The following is a 12921-nucleotide window of genomic DNA, read 5'->3' as shown; positions in this document are numbered from 1 at the left end:
TCAATTGGCTGTCAGTGTCCACTTCTCACTCTCTATTTTACAGGCAAAGAAACTAAGGCCAAAATGGGGGAAAAGGGTCTCTGGGCTAGTGGCATAGCTGGGACCAGAACCCAGGTATCCTGACCTCTGGTCCAGTTTTCTTTCCAGGACAACGAGGGTGAGAAAGACAAGAGACTTTCACTCACATCCACTCGGAAGTCTTCGAGACGTCGGAATTTGCCGAGGTATTCTTGAAGTTTGGGGTCAATGTCCAAATTTTTGGCTTTGGAATATTTCAAGAAGGCCCAGAACTTCTCCAGCCCGTAGAGCTGGCCTGCAGGAAAGAGGAGGCAGAGGTGGAGAGAGGTAGAGAGAAGCGGGGCTGGTGAGGAGTTGAGAATTAAGAGGTTCAGGGGAGCGGGAGGTGTGAGGTGACTGACACACAGCCAGACCCAGGTGGCCCCGGGGAGGGAGGAGGGAGAAAAGGCCTAGATGACTGGGGCTTGCAGAGTCCAACTCTGGCTCTCACCAGCTTCATAGTCCTTCACCGTCTCTTCCTGAAAATCCTTGAAGATGTCTAGCCGGAACTTCTTTTCCAGGCCATAACTGTAGTATCGAAAAAGGCACTCCAAACCATATCTGTAGGAGAGCACAAGTCAGTGAAATCAGGACACAGTTTATTTGTAAAACGGGATTGCACCTGCATAATAAATGAACGAGGAAATGGTTTAAGCACGTGGATTATTGAGAAAATGGTAAAAAATCCTTAAGAAGGCTAACATTTAACGTTAGTCTAAGTGGGTCTAGCAGTTTATGGTTTGTTTGCCAGGGTTCAGCAAACTTCAGCCAAACAACAGCCCTCTGCCCACATTCAATTGCTGTAAGAGCAGAGCTGAGTAGTTGCGACAGAGACCCTATGTCTGCAAAGCCTTACATATTTCTTATCTGTCCCATCACAGAACAAGTTTGCCAATACCCTGAGATGAGCTCTCCACAAGGTCACGTGACCATGTCAATTAGCAGGTTTGTTTATCTGACTTCAGAAATTTTACTTTTAGGAACATGTCAAGGAGGTGACCAAAAATACATTGTTTCTATTTTACAGATGTACAAAACTGTTCATTAACATTATTCAACAAAACTTAAATGTCTTAAAGAGACAGTTAAGAAAAATAATGTAAATCTGTACAACAGAATATAAGCTATTAAAAATTATAACGTATGGGGCCCCTGAGTGGCTCGGTCAGTTGAGTGTCTGACTTCAGCTCAGGTCATGATCTTATGGTTCGTGGGTTCGAGCCCCGCTCCGGGCTCTGTGCTGACAGCTCAGAGCTGCTGGAGCCTGTTTCAGATTTTGTGTTTCCCCCTCTCTCTGCCCCTCCCCTGCTCACATTCTGTCTCTCTCTCTCAAAAATAAAACATTAAAAAAATTATAATGTAAATACACACTGATGGATACTGAGATGCTTATGATATATCACCAAGTGGAAAAGACAGGTTTCAAAGTGTTACATCAGAATGGGCCCATTTTATAAACAAATATGTAAATTTTACATCTACCCATGCATACAAAGTCTAGAAGGCCACACACTTAAATATATTAACAATGGTTATCTCTGGGAGTTGGAATTTTCAAATGATCTTATCTATATTTTCTAAACTTTCAGCAAAAGGTATGTAAGAATTTCTGTAAGAAAGTTTTAAAAGTTAAATACTTTAACAATGTGGAAACACGCTCATGCTTATAAATGGTAAGATACAAAAAGGCATTCATGTGATGATCTAAATACATTAAAAAGTACGGTACAAATTATTATCTAATAGAAGCTATATACTTTGGGTAAACAACAGTAGGGTGGTGGGAGACTATAGGTATGTCCTTGCTCACACAAGCAAATATTTTTAGGAAAGCCCCTCAGGATTCTGACCATGCTGGCTATCTGTGGAGAAAGCAACTAGATGGCATGGGGACAGGGATGAGGAGACTTCTCACTATATGACCTCTGTCCTCTTTGAATTTTGAACCATGTAAACATATTACTCATTCAAAAATAATCATGTTTTTATAAAGCAAATGTGTATGCAAAACAGATTTCTGGTTATAGCTCTGGAGGCAGACCCACCAGGAATGCTTCACCTCCCACAAGACCCGCCAGCTGCTCACCTGTAGCCTTCTTTAGCATCCTCCAGAGCAAGCTGCTTAAACTCCTCATACATCTTTTTGTTGAAGTGATCTCGGAGGAAGAAGGACCAGAAGCGGAAGAGAGTGTTCATCTCCTGAGACTGGCCAATGCCCAAGCGTTTCCGCTCTGATTGGGGACAGAGGAGGAAAGACCTTTCAGGGCCAGGCTGCCCGTGTTGAGGGGACAAATGCTCCTGGGGTCAGACTTTGGTCCTTTCTCCTGTCCCCCCCAATTCCCTTGCTCATCCCCTGTCCTTTCAGTCTTTCAGGAGACGGTCATTAAGCGCTATTCCGTGTCAGGCCCTGCTGCCAAGGCAGCAGGGCCTGAGCCTCGCCACAAGCAGGTGGCATCAGCTTCTAAATCAGGCCAGCCTGGTCTAGCTCTTCATCTCAAATGCTACTGCTCTCAAGTGTAGTCAGAATAAGGAAAAGCATGAACAAATAATCTGACAACCCAACAAATTACACTGATTAGTCATCACCAACAATTATTTTAGGAATCCAACAATTACAAAATGGTACCATTAAAAATACACAATACCAAAGCACAAGCAACAGAATAGATAAATTTAGTATCATTAAAAAAACTAAAAGGGCACCTGGGTGGCTCAGTCGGTTAAGCATCCATCCGACTTCGACTAGTTCATGCTCTCACGGTTTCTGGGTTCGAGCCCTGTGTCAGGTTCTGTGCTGACAGCTTAGAGCCTGGGGCCTGCTACAGATTTTGTGTCTTCCTCTCTGCCCCTCCCCAACTCACACTCTGGCTCTTTCTCTCTCTCTCAAAAATAAATAAAACATTTAAAAAAATTAAAAACTAAAAACTAAAAACCTGGGGTGCCTGGATGGCTCAGTTGGTTAAGCGTCTGACTCTTGACTTTGTCTCAGGTCATGATCTCACGGTCATGATGAAATCGAGCCTCGTTTCTGGCTCTGCACTGATCACGGAGACTGCTTAAGAATCTGTCTTCCTCTCCCTCTCCTCCTCCCCCACTCGTGTGCATGCACACTCTCTCAATAAATTAAAAAAAAAAAAGAGAGAGACTAAAAACCTCTGTGCTTCAAAGAACACTATCAACAACATGAAAAATCAACCCACAGGGTGGGGAAAAAGTATTTACAACTCATGAATCTGGTAAGAGACTTGTACCTAGAATCTATAAAAAACTCTTATAACTTGTTAATAAAGGCAAATAGTCAAAAAATAGGCAAAGGATCTGAATAGACATTTCTCCAAAGGTATACAAAGGGCCGATAAACACATGAAAAAAATTTTCAATGTTATGGCTTCCAGGAAAATGCAAATCAAAACCGTAAGGAGGTATCACTTCTCACTTCAAGCCTATGAAGACGGCTGTAATAAAAAAGACAGACAATACCAAGTGCTGGGAGGATTGGAGCAACCAGAAGCCCTATACGCTGCTGTCAGGAACGAAAACATGGTGCCCCCACTTTGGCAAACAGTCTCACGATTCCTCCAAAGGTTTAAACACAGCTATCATATGACCCTGCAATTCCGCTCTTCTATCCAAGCTAAATGAAAACCTATGTCCACACAAAAACTTGTACACGAATATTCACAGCAGCACTATTCATGACAGACAAAAAGTGGCAATCCAAATGTCCATCATCTGACAAACAAATAAACAGAACAGGCCATACCCATAATAATGGAATATTATCTGGCAAGGAAAAGGAATAAAGTACCGACACCATGCTACAATATAGATGAAATGTGACAACGGTATGCTAAGGGAAGAAACCAGTCACAAAGAATGGTGTGATACAGGATTCTATCTATACGAAAAGCCCACAAAAGGCAAACCATTCAGGCCCGGAAGGAGCTGTGGGGGCGGGGATGGGAAATGACTGGTCAGGGGCACAGGGTTTCTTTCTGTGGTAATGAAAACATTCTAAAATCGATTCTGCTGATGGACGTGCAACTCCTGAATATACTAAAAGTCACAGTACCTGTCACTTTAAATGGGTAAACTGTATAGTATGTGAATCCTATCTCAATAAAACTGTCATACACAAACGCAGAGGGAAGTAAGGCAGACGAAAGAAGCACTTAGCAGCCATGTTTTGCTAAATGAAAAGAGGTGAGGCAAATTAATACAAGGGAGCATTAAGACTGCTTCTGTGGGGGGTTGCCTAGGGCTCAGTCAGTTGAGTGTCTGACTTCGGCTCAGGTCATGATCTCACAGCTTGTGGGTTCGAGCCCCATGTCGGGCTCTGTGCTGACAGCTCAGAGCCTGGAGCCTGCTTCAGATTCTGTGTCTCCTCTCTCTCTGCCCCTCCCCACTCACACTCTGCCTCTCTCAAAAAATAAACAAACATTAAAAAGGAAATTTTTAAAGATTGCTTCTGTGGGGCCCCTGGGTGGCTCAGTCGGTTGAGCGTCTTGACTCTTGATTTCTTTCAACTTAGGTCATGATCTCATTGTTCGTGGGATCGAGCCCTGCGTCAGGCTCTGTGCTCATAGCACAGAGACTATTTGGGATTCTCTCTTCCCTCTCTCTGCCCCTCCCACTGTTCTCTCTAAAAAAAATTGGGGGTGGGGGGGTGGGGAAGATTGCTTTTGAGCATCTTTACAGCCAACCTGACAGAAATCTATAGTTAAAAGACATTTCAGGAGCCAGGTGGCTCAGTCGGTTGAGCCTTCAACTCCAGATTTCAGCTCAGGTCATGATCCCCGGGGTTTGTGAGATCAAGCCCTGCAATGGGCTCTGTTCTGAGCATGGAGTCTGTTTAAAATTCTCTCTCTCCCTCCTCTGCCCCTCTCCCCCACTCACTCGCTCTCTAAAAAATAAAAAAATTAAAAAAAAAAAAAAATCTCATGGCACCTGGGTGGCTCAGTCAGTTAAGCCTCCGACTTCGGCTCAGGTCATGATCTCGCGGTTTGTGAGTTCGAGCCGCGCGTTGGGCTCTGTGCTGACAGCTCGGAGCCTGGAGCCTGCTTCGGATTCTGTGTCTCCTTCTCTCTCTGCCCCTCCCCCACTTGTGCTCTACCTCTATCAAAAATAAATCAATGTAAAAAAAATTTTTTTTAAATAAAATAAAATAAGATCTCATTCTGTGATAAAAAGAAACACATGAGAGTATCTAGAAAGCTTATTTCCCTATACCATCTTCTAGAGCAGGGGTCAGCAAACTCTTTCCCACAAAAGGCCAGAGTAAATGTTTTAGGCTTTACAGGCCAGATATTGTCTGTCAAAAGTTCTTCTCTTTCTTCTTCACAACCACTTAAAAATGTAAAAAAATGTAAAAAATGTAAAAAAAGGTAAACTTTTGATATTTTTATTATCCGTAGAGGAAGATCAAGGAACAAAATATTCTGAGTAGCAGATTCTTTTAGCTTTCTGTATTCCCAACTACATGGCCTGAGTCTAGCTCCAATCCTTCTTGTTGCAATGTCGTGTCACTTTTTGATCTAAGGTCAGAGAAAACAATCACCTGCTCCACCACCCTTACACTCAGATCTAAGTAGTGGACCCAGAGGCTCAGCCCCTCTGCCCCTGTGCTTCTTACCGTTAAGGCAGCGCCTACGATACTTGTGGTAGACGTGTTGTGTGAAGCCATTTTCCTTGAGCAGCTCGTGGGAAGGATGCTGGAACTTGGGCAATGACTGAGGGGTACAGCCATAGCTGCCAACTGCAGGTGTCCCTTCTGAGGGGCTGGAACTAGAGGTCAGGAAAGAGACAATGTCACCAGGTTCCCTGGAGCAGCTAGCCATCAGTTTAGGAGGGGCCCCTCTGGTCCTTCCATCAGCCAAGATCTAGCTTCTCACAGGGCAGCAAAGAGACCCAAGTACTGTGCTAGGTCCTTAACTTACATCCACGGGCCCAAATCACTCTTTGCACAGACCTTTGGTGCGTTTTACAAAGCAGTCAGTGAGGCTTACAGAGACTGGGAGACTTGTCCTGAGTCACGGGGCTGTTTAACATCCCAGATCGGCACAATGCCCAAACCTGAGCTTCTAAGCATTTATGTATCCAGAGTCCACATTCAACTTTCTTTGATAAGCTATTATGGGTTAATCTATCTATATGTTTTCTTTAAAACCATGACCATTCTCAGTCTGTGCCATCTTTGCAGGGAGTAGAGTGCATATATAGGTCAATGGCTTCCAAACCTTGCTGTTGAAGAGAGAACACTGGGACAATTTTCCTGGGGCTGGGGGTTGGGGGATAGGGGAAGCCACCTAAACCCTACCCCCAGAAGCTGAATCAGTAGATCAAGGGCAGAGCCCAGGAATCTGTATTTTTATTTAATGACCACCCCATCCTGGGGCAGGCAGCAGATACACACTTTTGAAATCATTCACAAACATTCTCTCTCTGAAGACACTCTGGTCCCGTGTAGATGCAACACCACTTCTTTAGGAAAATCTTCCCAGGCTCTGGATTAAGTTCTCTAGACTCCTCCAGATTTTTGGATTTAGATTAACGGTCCCTTTCTTTAATTTACAGACCGAAGAGGTTCGTTCTTCCTGGTCCCATCAGCTGCTTGGCTTTCCCACCCATCCTGCAGTCGGCCTCATCTCTCCTCCCCACTGCCCTGGCACCTGATGGAAGCAGTCCGGGGCCTGTGCTCACGGGAATCCATCACCCAGCCCACATGACTCTCCAGGGGTGGGTTCGAGCTGTGTCTTGTCTTCCTTTTCCGAGGCATCTGCAAAGGCCAGTCCAGAATTTGTTATTAATCGCACTCACAGAAATCTAGGAGCACCAAGCACTTGTAGGACCAAGACCTCTCATCTGTGTGAGTTATTTCACAATTTACAAAGCATTTTCATATCTATTCTCTCACACGATGTCCACAGTTATGAGTCAGGAACTGGTATGCCTATTTCACAGGTGAGGAAATTAAGGCTTGGGAGCCCTAAGGACCCACTCCTGGTCCATCCTCCTGAGGCCTTATCCTGGCTACATGGAATCACCACTCCCACACCTGGTCCCTTCTTCAGATGTGGCCACTCGATCCGGGGGGGGGGGGGGGGGCAGCTGCCTAAGAATACAGAGCAGGTCTGGGATCTGGCAGTCTCCTGGCTTAAGCAAGGGTAAAAAGCAAAGCACGGGAAAGAGGTGAAGTGAGCCCAAGACTCTTAGCAGCCTGGCAGAAGAGCCTCACCTTGGCGTCTAGTGTCCGTCCTTCTTTCACTACTGGGTAAAACCGTGATGTCTGACTTGAGTCTTTGAGCTGTGGTGTCCGGGGAGTGCGGGGGGTCCTGGCGTTGCGGTAGTTTGGCGACTCCGGGACAGTGGTTGGTAGAGAACGGGCGATGGTGGAAGGCTCAGGAGCACCAAACAATTTGTTGGCCAGGGCATCAGTGGGAACTGCAGAGGCAGAGCAGGCCAGTAAGCAGGGGTAGGCCTGTGACCATCTGTCCCTGGAAGGCTCCCCGTTGAAGGGCTGCAGACCCTCCCACCCAGGCCAGGGTTCCAGGTGTCACCTCTCACCTTGCTGGAAGCGGGGTGGCCCAGGAGGGACCTCCTGGTTGGGATCCACGGGGGGCTCTGGGGTTAGTGTGTCAAACTGCTCCCGACTGATCATGTTGACTTTCTTGAAGTTCTCGACTTCTTGCTGCAGAAGATACAAGATGGGTGGGGAGAAGAGGTTAGTAAGAAGACTGCCCCAGCCTGTTTAGGAATCGGGACCTGCAGGAAGTTGCAAAGGGCAGCTCCCACGTCCACATACGTGGAATTCTGGTCCCCAGGCTCTCAGCGACAGGCTCCCCACTCCCCACCCCCAGTTACCAGGGCACGAGCGTGCCCACCCAGAAGGGGTTAGGGCCCGCCCGGCCCTCTCTACGGCAAGACCGAGACGAGGACTTCAGCTCCCCGGAACTCACTGCAGACCCCTGACCTGCTTCTCACCACTGTCTCCTCACCTCCACCAAACACACCGCTACCTGCCCCACAGGCTCCCCTCAGGCCCACCTACCACCACACACAGTCGCTCTGTAAAAACCTACAGAAAGTTTTGACTGTTTCCGGGCAACAGTGATTTTTAAAAAGCCTGTCTTTTCTCTATCTTCTCTACTCAAAACAAGTGCCTTAAAAGGCCTTTAAACTTTTATATGGGCCTAAATATTTGAGACTAGAAGTGCCAATCGAATCTTCATTCTCTTCCCCACTGGCATCTGGCCGACTGTTACGACCTTAAACGCAATGCTCAGCTGGCACAACAGTCATCTCCTGCTCTGGCACAGCTTACAAAGTGTTTACATGTCTCTTCTCACAGAATGCCCCAGCAGGGCGTCCATCACCACACCCTTTCCATACACGAGGACAACTGAGGCTCTGTGCCCAAGGCCACACCACTCATCAGCCTTCCCCTGTCCCACACGCTACAGGTACCCCAGGCTCCACCCCCAGGGCCGTGTCTGAGCCTCACCTTGATCTGGGAATACTCAGGTTCGAACTTCTCAGTCCACAGGTCCTGCTCGTAGTAGAAGAGCCCATCGTTAATGACCTTGGCCAGCTCGGCGCTCATCTTGGCACGAGAGGTGTGGTTGCCAGTGCGGTCCCCCCCGGGGTGCCGGCGCATGTAAGGTGGCGTCTGGGTGACGATGAGGATCTTGTTGACATCCCGGTCATCGATCTCATAGTCAGAGTCCTCATCAGACCAGGCGGTGAAGGTGTTCTTCCTCCCATCCATCTGCTCCATCTCCTCGTCAAACAGGAAATCCAGTTCCTCTTGCTCATCCTGCTCCTTGGACGTCAGCTGCTGAGCGGGCAGCTGCGGAGGCAGAGAGGTCGGGTGGAGGAACCTGGGCTCCTCGGACTTCTAAAATGGGGACAGACCAAGGGGAGAGGGAATCACCAGGGCGCCCTCGGACCGGCCTCTGTAGCTGTCCGCCGAAGAGAGAGGCACTGGCCATGCCACCAAGCTGCAGCTGTCAGCTTTGGAGCCAGTCCCCTAGGACTCCAGGTTTCTTCTCTCCCGGCTCACAACACAGTCACTCATAAACAATGAGGTGACAAGTTCCCTGCAGCCACCTGTGCTCTCATTTACCTAGCCTGGGAGTGAGCACACAGCAGAAGTTCAACAGGTTGATCCATCTGCTCCATCTATCCAAAATCTAAGAAAACGGAAGCTTCATAAGGCAAGGGCCACAGCTGCCTTGCTTTTCATCATATCCCCAGTACCTAGACTGGGACCTAGCAACAGCAGATGTTCAACTATCTGATGAGTGAACAAGCACCCACTGGCACCAGGCCCTGAATGAAGAACCTAAAAGCAGAATAATGAACAAGACACAATTCTTGAACTTCAGGAGCTCACAGTTTAGTGGGAGAAAAAGTCAAACAACCAGCCAGCCAAGTGTAATGTGGTATTGGTAAAGACTAACTATAAATAGAATTTGTGGAGTACATAGGGAGAAGCACTTATTAACGAACTAGAGGTGGGGACAGTCAAGGAATGCTTCCGGGGAGCTGTAATTACTGAAGGATGAGTGTAAGTAAGCCAGGTGAAGGCAGGGACCAAGAGTGTGCTAGGCAGGAAGAACAGCATGTTCCAGATGCAAGAGACAACAAGGTGCTTTCAGCAAAATAAAATATTTCAGACCGTTGCTAGACTGAATTTATCTGAGACTTTGGCGCAGAAGCATTTGTCTACCTCATAATCTATATCCAAAAAGTCAATTCCATGCTTTGCAAAAAGCTTCCCATGTAAACTCCAAACCTACTCGATTTTAAGGTTCAAATAGGCCAGGTGCAAGCAGGGCTCTGCTCTGGAATGGGGGCTAAGCCTGCCTGTCTTTCCAAAGCCTTCACAGTCTGTAAGCCTGGACCTCCTAAAGGTCCTCAGGACTCCGGCCTGATCCCTGACACTCTGTGGTCAAAGGATCACAGCCAGAAGAGATAGGGAAGTTGGGGTTTGAACAAGAGGGAGACAAGGGAGACAGTCACAGTGGCACAATGGAAAAGGGGGCACAGAATTTCAGACCCCAAAGTCCAAGGTCATCTATGAAGCCTCCTTACAAGCCTCAGACCAAAGAGATCTTTAAGAGGAGGTGGGGGATGGGACAGAGCACACATCTGCTTCTGGAAAGGGGGCACTCATTTTAGTCGGAAATGGAAACCGTTCTCTAACAGTGGACTCAATGCACACTACTGGCATATTGCTTTATAATTTCTAGAGCAGTCTAAGCCCTCCTTTCTTTCATGTGAAGATGGGAACACTAAAAACTTGAGATATTAAACGAGCTGCCCAAGGTCAACAGCCATCAGTGACAGGAGACTGGTGCTCTAGTCTAGACTAACGCTACATCCAGGCCATGTGTCTGTTTCCTCTCCCTTCCCTCTTCAGAGGGCCTGAGGGGCTTACACAGGGGACAATGAGGACACACCTGGGCATTAAAGCAGCCCCAGCAAATTTAGATGGGTCAAAAATAAGAGCCAAACATCAAGAAACCTGGGACACTGCTGCCAGGGGCTGTATGATTTCTTCCCATGGAAAATCCCACTCAGCTAGGGCTATCCTGAGCAGTGGTCTTCACTGGAAAGGGAAACAGTCCTACCAGCTTTCCTGCAGTCACTGCTGACCTCAGGTCACATCGCCACCTTGAGCCACCCAGCCTGCCAGCTAGCCCCTCAGAGCCCTGTACCCAGGCGATATCCCCTCTCCATGCTCCAGCCCACGTCCCACACACCTTGGGTCGTGCTGGGGACGGCCGCGGCCTCTTCTTCACTTCAATCCAGTTCTCAGAATCCAGGTCAGGCAGGCTGGCAGACAGGCCCTTGGGCAGTGTCTTCAGGTTGCTGACCTCCTCCGTTTTGGTTGGCACTGGGGTGACTGCGCGGGGAGAGCCAGGTGCAGACTCTGGAGGGTGGAAAGGTGAGACCCTCAACCTTCTAGTCCTCTTGATGCCAGTTGGCTGGGCGACAAGGACAACAGGAAGGCACCTACAGGTCTGCAGTACCTACCTGTCTCCTTCTGGTAGTGCTGACGGGGCACAAACTCGGGGCAGTTGAGAAGCTGGGAGAAATCGGTCTGGGAATAATCCACTATTGGGGGACCAGGAAGAGGCCACTTCTCTGGCTCCTCCCTCCTGCGCACTTTCTCATCAACGATCTCCACCACCTTGCTATCCTTTAGGGCCTGCAGGAGAGAAGGAGGGAGACGATGCAGAGAAAAGACTTGGACAGAATGAGATTTTTGGAAGCTGGCAGATGAAGGACTGGGCCCCATGAGCTCAGGCAGGAGTCTGGTGCTGGCAGGGGTATAAGAAAACTGGCACCATCTTCCACAGCTGGTGGGCAAAGGAGCTGTGCAAACTTGTAGGAGGGTACCAACATGAAAAACCCACCTGCCCCCTGACCTTGCCATTCTGCATCCAGGAATCTGCCCCCAGAGAAATACTGGCACAGACAGTTTGGGGAAAGAGGCACTCTCCTATTCTGCTGGTGAGAATGCAAAGGCCAACCTCTGGAGAAAAGGAATCCGGCAATTTGCCCTTTAGTGCAGGCTTCTCACTTCTAGAAATCTATACCAAAGATACGCTGGCAAATACACGAAAAGATATATATGCAACTGTAAATAAGAATGAAGAGCATCTTCCTATTATGTACTACTATGCGGTCAGCTCCCAGAGTTAGTAAGTGAAAACAAAAAACAGGTGAAGAAATACAGGGACTATATGCTGTCATTTAACTAAGAAAGGGGTAGGATATAAATACACAGAGAGACTTTTACTTAGGTTTTTTTTTTTTAATGGAAGGATTCAAAACAAGTTGCCTACAGGAAAATAAAGGGAAAAAAGTGGAAGTGAGAGAATTTTAAATCAGACTTCTAGGAATATACCATGTTGACTTTGAACCATGTAAATGTTTTACCTAAATGTAAAACAAATTAGAAATTAGAGGGGAAAAAAGCAATCCCTAAAACTCGAGAGCAAAATGAAACTAACAAAACTAATACACATCAAGTTAGAGACATGATCACACAGAGATTATTTCAAGTAATAACTTGAAAATAGTCATTTGAGTGTATAAAAAAAACACCTGTTTTTAGTAGTAGAGGTTATTACAAGAATAGGTTATATAAATTGTTGAATAAAACAAATGAATTATGTTGATGTCATCAGCAATTAGAATTTGGGGCACAGGATAAAGGAGTATTACAAATAGAAGATAGTTGGGGTTGAATAAAGATCCTGTAGTCCTGAACTATAATGGAAAATATCAGTAGAGGGGTGCCTGGGTAGCTCAGTCAGTCGAGTGTCCAACTCTTGATTTCAGCTCAGGTCATGATCTCACGGTTGGAAGGTCAAGCCCCCTATCAGGCTCTGTGCTGGGTGTGCAGAGTCTGTTTGGGATTCTGTCTGCCTCTCTCTCTGCCCCTCCCTGGCTCACTCTCTCTCAAAATAAATAAAAAACAAACTTAAAAAACAAAAAAAGAAAATACCAGTATTATCTCATGATGCATAAAAACAAAAAAAAACAAAAACAAAAACAAAAAAACAACTCCAGAAACAATGACCAATCAAAACAGCAACAATCAACTCAGACTGTAGTATATAAATACCATTTCCCCAGAAGAGAGGACCTAGAATTTCTTGAAAATATGGCCAATCCCCTAACTGAGTCAGGAAACGCACAAGATGAACCAAGGCTCCACTAGCCAAAGATGGGACAATTTGATTCAGCATATGAACTGCAATGGGTTGAAAAAACTGCAGTATGTTTGAATTCACAGTTTTCAACACTGTAATGGTACTAAAAGATACTAAAGGAAAAAAAGAAAAAGAAATA

At 46.7% G+C, this 12921-nt stretch overlaps 1 protein-coding gene across 3 annotated transcripts in view; it reads right to left on the bottom strand.

The window, feature by feature from the left end:
- Positions 1 to 12921, bottom strand: part of LARP1 (La ribonucleoprotein 1, translational regulator) — a 56299-nt gene that overhangs the window by 5076 nt on the left and 38302 nt on the right. For all 3 annotated transcript variants that reach the window (XM_058721067.1, XM_058721075.1, XM_058721085.1), the window contains 10 exons: positions 11095 to 11269; positions 10821 to 10990; positions 8558 to 8950; positions 7621 to 7744; positions 7292 to 7497; positions 6726 to 6832; positions 5690 to 5841; positions 2144 to 2288; positions 509 to 618; positions 186 to 313 (listed from right to left, as the gene is read on the bottom strand). In XM_058721067.1, coding sequence (XP_058577050.1) covers positions 186 to 313; positions 509 to 618; positions 2144 to 2288; positions 5690 to 5841; positions 6726 to 6832; positions 7292 to 7497; positions 7621 to 7744; positions 8558 to 8950; positions 10821 to 10990; positions 11095 to 11269 — 1710 coding nt within the window. The remainder of the gene's footprint in view (positions 1 to 185; positions 314 to 508; positions 619 to 2143; positions 2289 to 5689; positions 5842 to 6725; positions 6833 to 7291; positions 7498 to 7620; positions 7745 to 8557; positions 8951 to 10820; positions 10991 to 11094; positions 11270 to 12921) is intronic.

This window comes from Neofelis nebulosa, chromosome 1 (assembly GCF_028018385.1).
Source record: "Neofelis nebulosa isolate mNeoNeb1 chromosome 1, mNeoNeb1.pri, whole genome shotgun sequence".
NCBI classification, from domain to species: Eukaryota; Metazoa; Chordata; class Mammalia; order Carnivora; family Felidae; genus Neofelis; species Neofelis nebulosa.
The sequence above is the reverse complement of the archived record's forward strand: the minus strand, read 5'-3'. Positions and strand labels throughout refer to the sequence as shown.